Source organism: Vanacampus margaritifer, chromosome 16 (genome assembly GCF_051991255.1).
Source record: "Vanacampus margaritifer isolate UIUO_Vmar chromosome 16, RoL_Vmar_1.0, whole genome shotgun sequence".
NCBI classification, from domain to species: domain Eukaryota; kingdom Metazoa; phylum Chordata; class Actinopteri; order Syngnathiformes; family Syngnathidae; genus Vanacampus; species Vanacampus margaritifer.
This window is the reverse complement of record NC_135447.1, coordinates 10932071-10948503: the sequence shown is the minus strand read 5'-3', so window position 1 is coordinate 10948503 and position 16433 is coordinate 10932071. Positions and strand designations below refer to the sequence as shown.

Here is a 16433-nt window from a genome sequence, read left to right as displayed (position 1 = left end):
TGTAAAAGTAATAAAACACCGGCCAGGCAATGTGATTGTGAACGTTGGTTCGGTGAACATTTATTGTATTCTATAAACCTGAAGCAGGTAAATACACTCAAGCAGAGAATCGAATAGGTCACACATTTTTTTATATTGTCAAAACGTTGACAAGGCCAGCAACTTTCCGTGCAAGTCCACATGAAAGGCAAACATCTCCATAAGCAACATCTCTGACGTGGTTGGCCTGTTTTTTTTTGTATTTGGCTCAGGAAGCCAACCCCCCCCCCCCCCCCCTCTCTCTCTCTTCTTTTTTTTTGATTCTCTCTCCTCCATGACCTCCATGCATGCCTACCAGCATCTCCACTAAAAAAACAACCTCAATACGAGATCATTTTTGATTTGGGAGGCAAATGCATTCGTGTGTCCTAGTTTATCCATCTGAAGCTTCTGCGGCAACTGCTGTCGTGCCAATGAAAAGTGAATACAGGAACAGGAGCGCAGGTGTGTAATCTCGTAAATCCATCTTTTCCAGCTTCAAACTGTGCGCTTATGTAAAAAAAATAAAATAAAAATAAATAAAAAACAATGCTGTTTGATGAGATGAGGGCGATTGAGGCTTTGAGCACTGAGTATTTAGATTAGAGATTGGAATAATAATCGGTTCATTGTTGAGAATTTACTAGATTGTGTGGATTGTTGATTAACCATGTCTTTAAGCAACTGTCTTAAAAGTGAGTGCGCTACTTGAGGCGACATCAAAACAATAAAGCAAGACAAGTTACATCCACATGAAACGTTACAGGGATGCAGTACTCAAAAACTTTTTTTTTGGTGTCTCGGACTCGTTGGCATTTGACTCCATTGGACAAAATATTTGTATTGACTCGATCAAGTCCAAGTATGTTTTTACTCCTGAAAATGAACGTCCTCCTTCAAAAGAAACTTGAAATCCAGCATTGACATTGACCACTTAGTTACCATGGCTACCGGGCAAGCGAGCCATCTGATTAGTTAACCTGACCACGAGTGCCAATGCACACAGTCTTTTTCTTTCAGCCATGCCAGCCAACAGCAGTGTTATAGAATTTGATTTTATCAACAATTGAAAACTGGCATTAGCTGCAATGTCCTCAAAAAACAAACAAACAAACAAACCGTGAAGCAACCTGCAGATTCTGTAAGACAATTTCGGACACATAAAGCACAACGTCCACATTTGTTCGACAAAAAGACATAAGCCACAGCCTGCCTGTATTATTTCTTTACGAGGTAAGTTATGTGTCTTCACATTTTTGTATTTATATTAGGGGAAAAAAAATAACGGTTCCCAGTTTCATCATGAAATTTCTCGAATTTTGTTGTTGTGAAATTTTAAAGTCTTAAAGTTTACTCTTGATCTCATCTGGACTTGGACCTATGTTATTTGGACATGACACAAAAGTTGACTTGGACTCGATAGCGGGCTATAACAACTGCTTCTGGCGGCAGGAGTACAGAACATTCCATCCATTATTTACAATCCCCATCGTTGAGCAAGATGATTTTTTTTTAAAATTTTTTAACAAATGGCCATCAGTTGTTTTGAAGTGGAGAAAGCAAAACTGCAAGCATAGAAATTACAGTGGGCCTTAAGGACATTTTACCACGCTAACAATTCTATTGAAACAGGACAAAATGTGTTCATGATAAAAGAGTGTCAATCTATTTGCTCGAAAATGTGTCGAAACGAGACAAATTTAACTATTGCATGAGGGACAAAATAGCCATCAAGTATTGTTACCATTGGCCCATATGGACTGGTTCAACAAACCATGTACTCTACATGTCAAGAAAGATGATTTCAAAAGAATTGCTTGTTGTAAATCAGACGAATACTGCACAGGTAGGGGATGAGTATGAGGGGAAGGCGTGCAGCGTAAATTGCTATTTAACTTGACAAAAGGAGGATCCTGAGTGAGTCGCAAAAATTTATCCTGCCCATCATCGCAAGTGTCACCATTAGAGAGAGGGCGAGGAGCGGATGAGTGGAGGAAGAGATTAAGAGCGAGTCGCTCCAACGTCGGACAGTGGCTAATGGATTGTTTGGGCTTTTGGCTTAAAAAAAAAACACGTTGTGACGGTCATTTGATGAAAGAGCCGCATGCAGCGTATTGTCACAGTCGCTCATTTACGAGACGAGATATTTAAGAGTCCCTTTTTGATTGACTTCTCACAATGATGTGCTTGTCTCCTCTTCTGCTACTTTATGGCAAGCTTTTATATCCAATCGGGACTCTCAGTAACAATAAAGCAAACTATTGATGTCCGTTTTATTGTGCTTCTTTTTCCTCACCACTTTTCTTGATTAAACCGAGAAAGCATCCTTTGACAAGCGACCTTGCCTCCCTCCGCAGTTAGATTTTTCCTCACGTATGCGATAAACTTTCACGCGTCAGTAACTCTGCTCATATGTGCTTAACTTATCACTGTGTCTAAAAAAATGGTCCCCTGCAAAGCCAATCGAGAAATGGATTGCTCATCGGTCAAAGCAGAACCTTTTGATTTGGAACGCGATTGTCAGGTAACAAAATATCCTTCATCGATGAACTGCTGTTTTTCAAATATTAGCTGAAGTTGGGAGAAACTCTTTGTATGTTAGGAACTTCGAAATTATTGAGGTGAGTGCGCGTAAATATAAAGCTTATCTGACTCATTTTGTTCGACAGCACTTTTATTCTGACCGATAAGAGTCTGATTTCCTGTTATGTTTCATTTGCTACAAATGTATGAAAACTTCATTTGACTGTGATAAATGACGTTTTAAGCATAACAAACATGCTTATTGTGGATTCACAAACACGTCATGGCTATTCAAATGTAAACATTGCCACATTTTGGTTTCCTGCGCTGACGACAGCATTTGGCCTTTTGCTGTATGCTTATCTTATTGCAGCAGAAGTGTGCTTGCTTATGAGTGTGTCTGTGCGGTTGAAGGTCTACGTCTCCATTTGCAGCTTCCAACAGCCTAAATATAGAAAAGGAGGATATGCTTGGTCATGCTTTAAGAGGGAACGCATTTGTTGTTTGCTTGTTCCTCTCAAGCGCAATGCATGCGGATTTGCCCCATCAACAAATCATCTGTAAACTGTGGAGCTCCGTAATGGGGACACGGCCACTGATGTGTCTCGGGGCTTTCTCCGCTCAAGCTGAATCACACAGGCGGACGCACACAGACAACAGGGCGCATGCACGGCACGGCACGGCTTTTGGAAGGTCAAACTAAGAATAACTTTTGATACATCACAAGCAGATACAAATACGCTCGTGATCGTATCTTGAAACACGTTTCGCACGTACTGTATACGTATAGCTTGCAAATACGTTACAGTGCGCTGGAGGTGTTCGATGAAAACGCTCCATGACTCATTGCGACGAGCAGACAATCAGTTGGGAAATGACACGGTTAGCCTTTATGCTTGAACGTGCGGGAAAGCCTTCAGGGCATCCATCTAAGATGTTTTTTTTTTTAGCTAATTTGTGCTGCAATTATGACTCACAGACATGGTGAGATCTCTCTGTGGAGCTGATTAACATGCATGCGCTAGAAATAACGCGCCACCATTTTTATAAGGCGTCATTTTATGCGGTGTGTATGAACACACTAACAATCTATAATCTATTTTTTTTTTGACTGCTCTTAAAGACTACACATGTATTTAGCTTGATAGACAACAATTGTGCGCACACTCGCTCAACTAGTAACACTAACGTTAGCTTGTTCTAAAAAAGTTCAAATGTATACTGTCAAATCCCAACAATAACACTCGTTTTCTTGGAAAAAAAACATAAAATAAATATTGGCAATATTTGGGTTTAGAAAGGCCGCGTAATCACGCGCAATAACCCAAATATGGTCTTATTCGAGTTTTTAAAAACTCAATTCTCACCATAACCTGAATATTAAAACGTAGTCACGGAGTTAAAGATATTTAAAAGCAAAGTGATGAAATGAAAAAAAAAACTAAAATGACTAAAAAGAGTGTGTGGTGCAACAACAAGATTTTTGAAAATACTTTGAAAGATCATCATACGTGTGGAAAAAGAGCAACATTTTGAACCTGGATTTAAAAGAATTGACACTTTATTGACATGTTTTGAATCATTATTCACTGTGATGAAGGATTCTACCAAATCCAGGGACGGCATTATACAGAAGTACGGAGATTGTTTTAATAATTTGTCTCCTCGTTCTTTCTGCATTCCGTATCAATTTTCATCTTGTTTTCCATGCAAGCCTGAGAGCGCGTGTTGATACATGCAGGTATAGGCTTGCAGGCGGTCTTGATGCGAAGTGACATGTTGAGCGAGCACGCCATTGGACAAAAGTCGCAAACCAAATATAAGCAGGCGCTACCTTTATTAAAAGGTGCATCAAGAGCAGCAGATTGCATGTCAACAACCAGCAACGATTTCATCGTAAGATCGCTTTTTTTTTTTTTTGGAGCATGCCTCATTCGCCTCCCTTTTTTTGAGAACTAATGTGATGGCAGTCAGTAGAAGAACCTCCTCTGGCTGAAGCCGCTTCACCTGCCTGCTTGTCGGCTAGGATTAAGGTTATTTCCACTTGCCTTACCTGACCCCTTCCAACACGGCAAACTTTTAACTTGTCCTTCAATACTCCACAGAAAATAACGAGAACGAAATCTGCTACTTGGATCACATTTTGCATTGTGTCCATAAACAACACATTTGATTATCATTTGTGCATCTTTGCATAGGCTCCTCTCTCTCTCTCTCTCTCTCTCTCTCTCTCTCTCTTTCACTCTCTTTTTGCGGCCAGACTGCTCGTTGAGGCAGATGTTGCGTCGGCCCGACTGGCAGCAGGTCAGAAATCCAAAGTGACTGCAAAATGAGACAAGGGGTCTCTCAACCGCAGTCAAGGTTCTCCGCGCTGACAAGCGAGCATATGGCGCTTTGGCGCAAATAACAAACCAGATCAGGGAGACATGCTACCAAATCTTCACCGCATTTAAACCGCCAATGCGCATTGCCTTTTCCGCGTGTCACCTGCAAACGACAAGTTTGACCTTGATGCAAAAATGTATCGTATTGAAAGTGGATGATAGTCTTTTTTTACACGCCATAGCAGCGGACAGTCTGACTGAGAGTTGCAACCAAACGCTTAACCAACACTCCAAAAACAGCTGCTCCACGTAAGAGAATGTGCTAGCTGCTAAACTCAACCAGATACATGTACACGCTAACGCACCCGCAAACACATTTAAAAAGCTACATTTTGGGGGTACTCCATATTCCCAAGCCTGCTAATAATATTCAATCCTAAAATAAAAATAGCACTGCTTTGAACTGCAGAGGCTAAAATTAGATGAAAGACATCACACCATTTACGAGAGAAATTTCAACCTACTACTGTATTTTTTAACTGGGTTGAAGAAATGTTTGAAAACATCACTTGGACCAAAATGTACCTTTCTGAGAACAAGTGATTGGAAAAAATGTGATTGGAAAAAAAATATTTCTCTTTCCGTAGTGTCATGTGACTCATAATTATTTTCAAAAGCCCCGTTCAAACTACAGAACCCCTAGGCGGTATTGTGACCCGTTTTGGGCTTTTGGATGGTTCTGACCAAGCCATTTCAAAATAAATATGCACGGGTTAAGTGTAAACAATAAGATGTTGTGATCACATACTACACAATTTCCTTCCCTTGGTCTCTCAAGAAAAAAAAACATTTGCTGTGACACTGCCACCTACTGGCCTGGCATATTACTAAATTACTTTTTGGATGCCTTACTTTTTAACTACCTACTTTTTGTTTAGCGTCTTTGTAAACATGTCAATATGAAAGCATCTAAATAAACAGTATCCAAAAGAGCTGTCAAAGGTCAATTTGATTACACATCTAGTTCTTATCAGCTCATAACAAAAACGGTTTTAGTGTCATTATAAAATCTTTTCAGCTGCAGCTTCAACGAAAGTCAGAATTTGTTTGGTCCAATTCATCCTCTCAGCACCTGACTTATAATTATCAAGCTCCGTCAAACCTCCAATTGTTACCTCATTGTAACAGCAATAATAACATAGTGTTCATTTGCCAAAAAACGCCTATACCAAAGTGTCGGTGCTGTTTCAGTCCAAAATGAAAAAATCACGTTTGATTAAATAACAGAATTGGAGGCTTAACATGTACAGCCGATTGTAATAATGTATTTAAAATGTTCATATCAGATAGTACACAAAAGGATGATGCTCACATCAGATTAAATGTCATGTCAGGCATGCGAAATCCAATCCGGACCTTCACATGTTCTAGAAATAACTACACTCACACACATACACTCTAACAGAGTGCAAGGATGCTCACTCTAACATTTTACTTGCGGGGCCCACAATATGGAAGGTGGAGGATGGCGCCAGTTTCTTCTTTAAGAATGAAACATTTTTCTACGAAAATAATCCAAGCAAGGTCTTGCTGAGAAAGTGGTCTTACCTGAGACAGTCCTGACAATCTCGGAGGTGTTTCTCAGGCCCACAAAAGAGAACTGGTAAAGCCTCCAGGAGCGGATGTCTCCCACCTCCACTGAGCTCCTCTTCCACTTGTACACAATCTCCTCCCTGGGGTAGCCATCTGCACCAGGACGACAAGCGCAGGGGAGGATTAGTAGTTCATCCCTTACAGGAGTTCCTTCTATTGAGTTGCTCCCTCTTCCCATTCAATATCAAGCCAAAGTGCTCGTGCACAATAAAATCTATTGAAGTCTTACAAAACAAAATAAAAAGGAATCTTACATAACTTAGTCCTGCACGTCATGTTTTTTTTTTTTTTCCATGATCGGAGGCTGCTGATAGCTTCAGCACATGGAGTCAACTTGCTTGATGAGTTGGCTTCTTTCAGGCATGTGCTGTTGTTGTGCCCGCTTGCCACATTCAAGGCAGCCCAGCCAATGATGACAGATTCACTGTTATCTTACAAACTGGGAACTTACCTGACTGTTGTCAAATATGGCATAAATGTGTGTCTATAGCAGTGGCGGGCTGCACATTTGCTACCTCTTACCACTGACACAGTTATCAAAACCATCATTACTATATGAAATTACAACCTAGCAACACAAAAGTTGCATCGCATGGAACAGTTCAGAATAATTATTAATCACAATACATAAAAATACAATAACATTACAAAAACATCTGAAAACAAATACATCATTGCTAGCCGACGTTTTGCTCTGACCAAACCAGGATGAACAAATTCGGACTTCCTTGTGAGGACGAATTTGAAATTATCTTGGCATGGCAGAAATCTGATTGGACCAAATATCCAACCTTCACATTGAAGTAGCGGAAGCAGTGCAAACCAAGACCCAACCATAGACTGTTGGGAGTAAATGAATACAATTCCATGCAGTAAATATTTATGTTGCAAATGTAGGTCAGCGTTTTTGATGGTGCATGGGCCAGCACCGGAGGACTCGTTGGCCATGACCAGTGCACTGGTGCCAAAAGATGAGTTTGAAAGATGTCTAGGTTTCATCCAATTGAAATGAAGGACACTCTGGCTCCATATATAAGCACGGATCAGTTTTTCTTTTCTTGTTGCTTTGGAGCTGTTTACAAAGCTTTTTCTCCCGGAGACTTATCCCATGGTGCTTCTCTCCGTATAGACCTCATTAGCATAACTTTAGTCCTCTCCTACTCGTCCTCCCATGTGGCCAGTAAAGTTTCAACTGTTGAAATTTTCCTCAGCAAAGTAATGTTAGGGAAATTGAGTCAATCGTTTACTTTTTGAAAATGATTTATTCAATGTTTACTATGAAAAGCCGTGCCCTTCATGTTTTGTCCGAATGTCTGCCAATGGTCATTTCCTGAGGAAATAATAGCAATTTTGAAAAAGCACAGTCCTCATACACTTCTATGAACTAGAAGGATGGATACTATAAACGAATAACTGATTGTAACGTTTGATAAATTGCTACGCCGCCGCTAAATCAAATCCTCCAGGCAATATTTTATGTGATTAAAGATGACTCTGGCAGCAAAACATGAGTCCAGCAATTCATTGCTTTGTTTGGCCACAGTAAATCACAGAAATGTTGTCGCGTCTTAAATTATATGATGAAATCTTTATTTTAACAACTGGATGTACGTATTGGCACTGTTGCAAGTTTTAGATTATTATGGTTTGATCGTTGTTAGGTAGGTTTGTTTATTCAAAATGCATGGAGGTATGTATGGCTCATGGGAAAAGAAAGAAGACTTTAAATTTCCTTGTACAAATTATTATATTACTAAGATTGTGAATTTTTTTTAGACAGGGTTTTTTTTCAGTGACGATATCAATACTTATTATTAGTAGTCAAGGAGGCCGATAACCGATATTTGGAGCCAAAACTAATTCCACTGAAAGGGGAAATATTTTATTGGTTTGAAAAATGTTATCGTAGTCAAAAGACGTCTTTGTTTTAAAATTCTAGTAAAATTGCTCCTTACTGTTTTGTACAATAAATAAACTTTTCCAAAATTTCAAAATATCTGAAATGTTACATTTTTACTTCTCTTAATTTCAATTTTAAACACAAACAGAAGTTGAGTTCACAGGGTCAGCAGCATTTTTAGAAAGTTAACGGAAAATGTAAAGCAATGGAACCCTGACGTTAACACAGTTTTAAATCCATCTATTGTTATAGATTATTATTATTATTATCATTAGCTGTATGGTTCTTCAAAAAGGCCGATATTTGCCAAAATGCTGAACATCGGTGCAGATAATTGAGTGGGCTGGCCGATAGTTGGTCTATCCCTAATTTATTGCCATCAGCTTGATTATCTATGGTATGAATTGTGCAGTCTAGATCAGATTCAAAATGGCCGTCCATACCTGATGACATCATCCATAAAAGAGGAATGAACCTGCTAACTGTCAAGCATTGTGCACTCCTTGTTTTTCTATTGCTGATGTAACTGAAATGTGGTCGTTAATGCAGCGGTCCACACTTACAGCTTGAAAACTCCAGTGGACACGAGTGCTCGTCCATCGGGAAGTTGTTCAGTTTCAGCTGGCATTCCGCGTCGATGGTCAACCTGCGGGGGACACAGCACTAAAACTTGATTTAAAAAAAAACACCCTCCTGACAACAGTAAGAACGTTACAGCTGCTGTTTATCAAAACAAATTGATTTTTCGCATACCTGTCTTGTCACCACTTTTCACACTTGAGAGACCTCGAAGTCATTAAAGTCATTAAACTCGGCGTTAATAAGGGAATGACCTCAAGTGACTTTGACGCTATCGTCATGTATCACTGTCGTGCTTGGCACAGCGGTCGGTCATCTTAATTAACTAGCGATCGTATTACCAGTTACTCCAAATGAATGAAGTGGCGAGTCGGTGTTGTGCATAGGAAACATCCATCAGGACTTGATTGAAACCGATGGACTTTCTTTCGTATTATCTCCCGAGATGTATTGCGGTGTCTGTCCAAAGCATCTGCTGCATTGAGGATAATCCGAAAAGACACAATAACATCCATTTTTTCCCCACAACAATGTTCTCATTGTATCCGTTAGTTACCGTACAGAAGAAAAGACTTGTTTCGGGTTATAATTTTTGACAACCCCGCCTTCCTACCGAAGCGTGTAAAGGATCCGCCCATCGTTCCAGATCCGAAGCATGCGATTGGGTGTTGTGATCCAGTGGGCGTCGGCCTTCTTGGAGTTGCGGAAAAAGGTGTCAGGAATCCAGATCTTCCCCACCATGTTGCTGTTGAGACGCAGAACCTTCATCGTGCTGTTGAATTTGAGCCTTCGGTCGTACCAGGTCTGAGCAAAAAAGATGTCGATGGTGTATTCCTGGCAACAACAAAAAAACAAAATCACAAGAGATTGACTTCTTACAGTACATTATTACTTTTGTCTGAAGTTATCACTTGGTCATTTTCCTTCGACTTCATAATAAATGTGCTCAACTCAAAGAATCTTTCTTATTTCTTTTTTTTTTTTTTTATCCCCAGTAGTGAAGAGGAACATTTTGAGTGGCTCAACCTTAAAAGCAACGGGCCAATGATCAACTAATGCCTGTCATTTTTTGGCTCAAGTATTTTCAGACCTCATTAACAGCCAGACCAAAATCTACTGTCGTCTTTTCAGCCCCTTTGGGAGCAAGCAAGGACTAGAAAAAGGAAGTCAGACGAATGAAAAGCCAGATGACAGAAGCCCGGCTGGCCGTAATAAAAGTGGGGAGAGCTATTGAGACGGAACCATCCGTCTTTTCTTACTTATTTAGCCACTTGAGGTTTCAAGTAAAGTACAGCAGGGGAGAACGAAACGGGGCGCTTGTGTGCAAGAGGCCATAAAGGCATTAACTTAGTGACTAAGCTGAAGCCAACAATCAAGTCCAAACCCATTCAAAGACTTTCAAAGCAGAGCTAAAAAAAACAACTAAAAGCTGCTTTTTCGTCAAGTAGTCTCACTTTTCAGCACCCTGCAATAGACAACGTCAAGTTTAATTAGCTAGTGGTTTCGCTTTTTGATATCAACCTGGATCAAATGCAGCTCTACAAAACAAGTAATCCTTTCATACTATGTTGAGCAAAAAAAACAAATATATAACAGAACGTATGGTGTTCCACAGAGTTCAATTCTGGGGCCTCTGCTGTTTCATTGGGGTTCATCTTAACTCTTTGACTGCCAGACGTTTTCAGAAAAGGGATGCCGTGGGTGCCAGCCGATTTAAGCATTTTTGACTGATCTTTCAAGGTCCACAGAAAATTATGTGTTTGGACTATGGAAACACACATACTACCAAATGAAAGATTGGACTCTCATCTTTCATCAGAAAAAAAAGTTTGTTTCTACCTTATTCCGTTTTTCAGTAATCAACAATAGAAAATGGTTAGTTTCACCTCTGTTTTGAAAAAACGACTTTTAACGTCTTTGGCACTCCTCCATAGGATTTTACTAAACGTTATTTAACGTTTTGGCAGTCAAAGAGTTAAGAAAAAAAGCGGTGGTTGTTTTATAGTGTTCTCTAAATAAAAATTGAGTCGTCCTAACTGCATAATTTGCAATGGCAAGTTGAGCAATTATAGTCCCGCACAATGAGTTATCTACAGTAACAACACTTTTAAGATACATGGAGACGGGCAATAAAAGAACACAGCAAGATTCTATGGAAAATCTCTTCTCCCTCCCTCTTCAATTCATTTTGCTCACCAGTAAAGCCGACACGGATGTCTTGAATATGAAAAACATCATTGGGCTGGGTGAACTCGCATAGGAAACTGGTAGGCTTCAGTACCTCCACCAAGGTTAAGAACCACTGCTTCCAAGCTTCCCTTCCTTTCCCTTGCTCATACTCAAGATAGCATGTGGTCTTCTTTGCCATATTTTCTACATTGCATAATTAAGAATACGAAATCACGCTGGTGCTTTGATGCGTACCCGCGTGCCATCTGTCTATTCGCCGCACTTCATCCCTACACAGCGCCCACATTGGTCATGTTACAGTGTGAACAAAAGAGCCCGTGGCTGATTACATATGAATATGAGGCAATCCGTCAACCTTTCATGTCAGCGCAGCGCCTTTGCACGCATACGCGCAGATTCCCCCGATGCCGGCACAAACAGTAAGTTTCTAACACAGCCCAACCCCCCCCCCCCCCCCCCAATTCAATACCTCACCGTCAGCGCTATCCACAATATCAAATATAAACAGCAGAAAAGAAATAACTTAACGTATTTTCCGGACTATAAGTCGCTCCGGCCAAAAATACATAATTAGGTAGAAAACAACATACATAAGTCGCACTGGCGTATAAGTCGCATTTTTTGCGGGTACTTTACTACTACTTGAGCAAAAACAGATATTACGTCATCTTGTGTCAGATTTGCTAACACAATGAAGGTTCACTACTTGCAGCTTGTAGTCTGTAGAATTTGATTTTCTTTTGGGGGCATTTGTGTTCAGTGGTTCTCAGTTGTCTTTGTAAGCTAACGTTTACTGTTTAAATATTTCATTGTTAACTCGTGACGTTTTAGACTCTAGACGATTTCAGAAAAGGGATGCCGTGGGTGCCAGCCGATTTAAGCATTTTGACTGATCTTTCAAGGTCCACAGAAAATGTTGTGTTTGGACTATGGGAACACACATACTACCAAATGAAAGATTGGACTCTCATCTTTCAGCAGAAAAAAAGAGTTTGTTTCTACCTTATTCCGTTTTTCAGTAATCAACAATAGAAAATGGTTAGTTTCACCTCTGTTTTGAAACAAACGTCTTTTAACGTCTTTGGCACTCCTCCCTAGGATTTTGCTAAACGTTATTTAACGTTTTTGGCAGTCAAAGAGTTAAGGAGTATGAGATATCGGTGCGTAAGAGTGCCCTCTTGTTGCTGTCGGTGAAATGATATACCCCCGGTATATTTCTTCTTGCATAAGTCGCTCCGGAGTGTAAGTCGCAGGAACAGCCAACCTATAAAAAAAAAGTGCCTGGTATAGTCCAGAAAATGCGATATATGTGCTCTGTGTGGGAGTTTGCAGCATGGCAAAACAATGAGAGTGAAATGCAGAGGTGGAGAATCGTCATTGACTGGAATTGATGATTGATGGAAGTGCCCACCTTTCGACGTGTGCTTCAGCACTTTCAAGCAAATACTTGAAAAAATGCAGACTGAGCACCGAGTGAAGCAGGATTACTTCTGTCCATCGCGATGAGTACACATGGTCCTTCTCAATCCGTGTATTTTTGTATTTTAACATCAATTCCAGTCAATGACGATGCCCAACTCTGGTGAAATGTTGGAAAACAGTTTGAAATGTGTATCTAGATTGAGGCACTTCCGTGGTTTCAACTGCTTCCCAGTTAACAAGAAGGTGCGTGAACCTTTGCTTGGTCTTTTCAAAATGGAGTTTCTTCTGCCTTTTCTCTAGATTATAAAGTTCTTCTTGATTATCTACTTAGTAGGACAAGGCGAAAAAACTAATTAGAATCTACCAGCTTTGTCAAAAACAAATGTACTTCCGTTTCTTTGTCCTTAAAACCTTGAAAAAATACACAGGCTGTAATTTTATGTGCAAATTAAATTTTTCGAAAGGAAAAATGAACAAATAAAAACAAAAAAAAATGTGTCATCAATTTTGTCAGGTTTGACTCAGTTTCTTAGTAAATAATGTGCAAACGACGTCATTCATCGCTGTTGGAATCCAAGATTATATACAGTTGACTTATCCAAATTCTGATTGTTCAGCCTTGGTCGTTCAACTTTCAACAAAAACTAGATATCCTTGTTGAGCATGTTGAGTAAAACGTTCCACCCATCGCAAAATCAAAAACGATTCCCACATACTAAAACCAACACAAATAGTTGGGATCAGTCCAGCACAATACCGCATGTGCGTGTTTCATGGGTTTTATTTAGACAAATATTGGCTTAACTTTAGGGAACTATTTATTGAAATTCTCAATTAACTTTATAATAGATGCTGGTGACATGAGGAACTCCCTGCACCTTTTTTTTTACCTTTGAAAATTAAAAGAAAAAAATAAGTGAAACTTTAAAGCAATACGAAGGAACTTTAAGGTTATGTTGTTGATTATGGCGGCGCCTTAGGGCAAAAGCAATAATCTTATGCCTGAAGGAAGATCACATTTCCCATGAGGACAAGCACATTGCCTCGTTTTTTAGCTCAAATTGACTTCCGTCTGTGTAACGAATGGGGAAAAGGGGAAGTGACGTATGCCATAAAGCATTTTTGTGTGACTGTGTTCGTACCATCCTCCTCAAAGTTGCTTCGTGCCGGTAAAAATGATACAGACCCACTCAGGCCATGGCAAAGGTGCCATTCGACTGGTTTTAAGTTGATGTTTCATGAGAAGAGTTATGAAAATATCTTATTACGGTTAAAACGTTCCTTAGTGCTACTTTAACATTTCACTTATTTTGAAGGTTTAGAAAACCCTACAGGAGCTATTTACTTGAGTTTTCATTTAACTTTGATTTTACTTTTGAAGGCATGTTGATGTTAGAATTTTAAAACAAACATGTCTATTGTGTTAAGATTGAGAAAAAAAAAAATCCACCTTTTGCAAATCAGAAAAGTTGGTCAATAAATATTATCTTAAAGGCATTTCGACAAAATTAATTGTTGGAGTTTTTATTTGTTAATAATCACAGTTAATAGCATTGCATCTCTGCTTTTTGCAGATGATGTGGTGCTGTTGGCTTCTTCAAGCCGTGACCTCCAGCTCTCACTGGAGCGGTTCGCAGCCGAGTGTGAAGCGGTTGGGATGAGGATCAGCACCTCCAAATCCGAGACCATGGTCCTCAGTCGGAAAAGGGTGGAGTGCCCTCTCCGGGTCGGGGAGGAGGTCCTGCCCCAAGTGGAGGAGTTCAAGTATCTTGGGGTCTTGTTCACGAGTGAGGGTAGGTTAGAGCGGGAGATCGACAGGCGGATCGGTGCAGCGTCTGCAGTGATGCGGAGCTGAGCCGAAAGGCAAAGCTCTCGATTTACCGGTCGATCTACGTTCCTACCCTCACCTATGGTCACGAGCTGTGGGTCGTGACCGAAAGAACAAGATCCCGGATACAAGCGGCCGAAATGAGTTTCCTCCGCAGGGTAGCCGGGCTCTCCCTTAGAGATAGGGTGAGAAGCTCGGTCATCCGAGAGGGACTCAGCGTCGAGTCGCTGCTCCTCCACGTTGAGAGGAACCAGTTGAGGTGGCTCGGGCATCTGGTTCGGATGCCTCCTGGACGCCTCCCTGGGGAGGTGTTCCGGGCATGTCCTACCGGCAGGAGGCCCCGGGGACGACCCAGGACACGCTGGAGAGACTATGTCTCTCGGCTGTCCTGGGAACGCCTTGGGGTCCCGTCGGATGAGCTGACTGAAGTGGCTGGGGAGAGGGAAGTCTGGGCTTCCCTGCTAAAGCTGCTGCCCCCGCGACCCGACCCCGGATAAGCGGAAGAAGACGGTCGGACGGATAATCACACCAATAATATCGGCTCCAAATATCGATAATCGACCTCCCTGACTACTAATAATCGGTAACGTATCCGTTATGGGGTAAAAAACATGTCGTTCTATCTCTGGTTTTCATTTCAAAATTCAGACGTCTTTCTGAAAGTATTGATTGGAATTATTGATAATTTACCAAACAATACAAGAGCGGCTATTTTAATATCTGAAATCTGCTCCATCATAATCGGCAACAGCTCTGTATGGATGAGGTGTTATAAGCTGTGTGCAGTGTGTTTATCCAGTATGAACCAAAGGCTGGCGCAGCTGTTTTCAGCCGCTGATGGACAGCAAAGCAGCATAAAGATTAGAATAAAAGCCACGAGCGGCGGCAGCAGCTGCGACGCTGAGGTGTGCTGGAGCAACACGTTGACTGCCCATCATGACGCTCTCCACTCCCCGAGGTGACGCATTTAGTCATTGATATTGCTCCTAAACGCCAGCAGATTAGACGCTTCAATCACGGCATTGACACATTAAGAGCAAATCGTGGGTTGCTTACCATATTGATGGCGTTGACTGGGCCGATGCTGTTGACAAACATGTCTGTGTGGATCACTGTGGGTTTCACTGCAAGAAAAAGCACAAGAGCATTGGCGCACTAGGCTTGCATTTATTTGACCACATTAAGACCAGCCTTTAAGAGGCTTTTGGCAATGTTAGAGAACAGCAGAGTTTAATAAATGCTCAACTCCTGACTTGCCCTGTGCAACATGAACTCGATTCCTCTTTCACGTGCTGCCACGCATGATAGGGAACACAGTGCAAAGGTGCACTTTTAGGGCCAGCGTGCTTCATAAATAAATATTTGGCGTGATGATATACTGTAGCACATCGGACATAATAGAAACTACGGCGAGTTACTGTACTGAGGAATCGCGTGAACACATTCCTGCATTTTTGACTGACGAATTAAGAAAAGTGTTGGGGGGGGGGGGAATCCCATTTTGCTAACCCCACCCATTCATAAAGTTAAAGTATGTTTTGCTGATTGTGTGAAAAGTGAGGAAAAGAGTTACCAATATATATATATATATATATATATATATATATATATATATCTGAAACAAGAATATGTTGCATCTGCTCAGTGTGGTGAGACAAACAGACGCAAGCAGCTATGTAATGCTGTCAAAATTGATCAATTAATCAACAAGTAATTGATTATCAAATTACAACTCCTTTAATAATCGGTTAATCGTTTGGAAACATTTTTTTATTGATTTTTTTTCAAATCCTCTGATTTCACTGATTTCTGACGATTAATCTGCAGATTATTTAAAAATACATATTTAATGCATACAATAAAATTTATTTAATGGTGTACACAGAGTTATTACAGAAGAACGTTGCGAATGAATTTTATTAAAATAACTAGTTTTTCACACATTGGGTGCCTTTGCGTAGTGTTATCTCACCTGTGGGTATGTGTTCCCACAGCA

General features: G+C 40.6%; 1 protein-coding gene across 4 annotated transcripts in view; it reads right to left on the bottom strand.

The window, feature by feature from the left end:
* The window catches only part of gabrg2 (gamma-aminobutyric acid type A receptor subunit gamma2), a 44191-nt gene that overhangs the window by 15496 nt on the left and 12262 nt on the right, over positions 1 to 16433 (bottom strand). For all 4 annotated transcript variants that reach the window (XM_077546160.1, XM_077546161.1, XM_077546163.1 and 1 more), the window contains exons 3-6: positions 15494 to 15561; positions 9611 to 9831; positions 8982 to 9064; positions 6474 to 6611 (exon numbers count right to left, since the gene is read on the bottom strand). In XM_077546160.1, coding sequence (XP_077402286.1) covers positions 6474 to 6611; positions 8982 to 9064; positions 9611 to 9831; positions 15494 to 15561 — 510 coding nt within the window. The remainder of the gene's footprint in view (positions 1 to 6473; positions 6612 to 8981; positions 9065 to 9610; positions 9832 to 15493; positions 15562 to 16433) is intronic.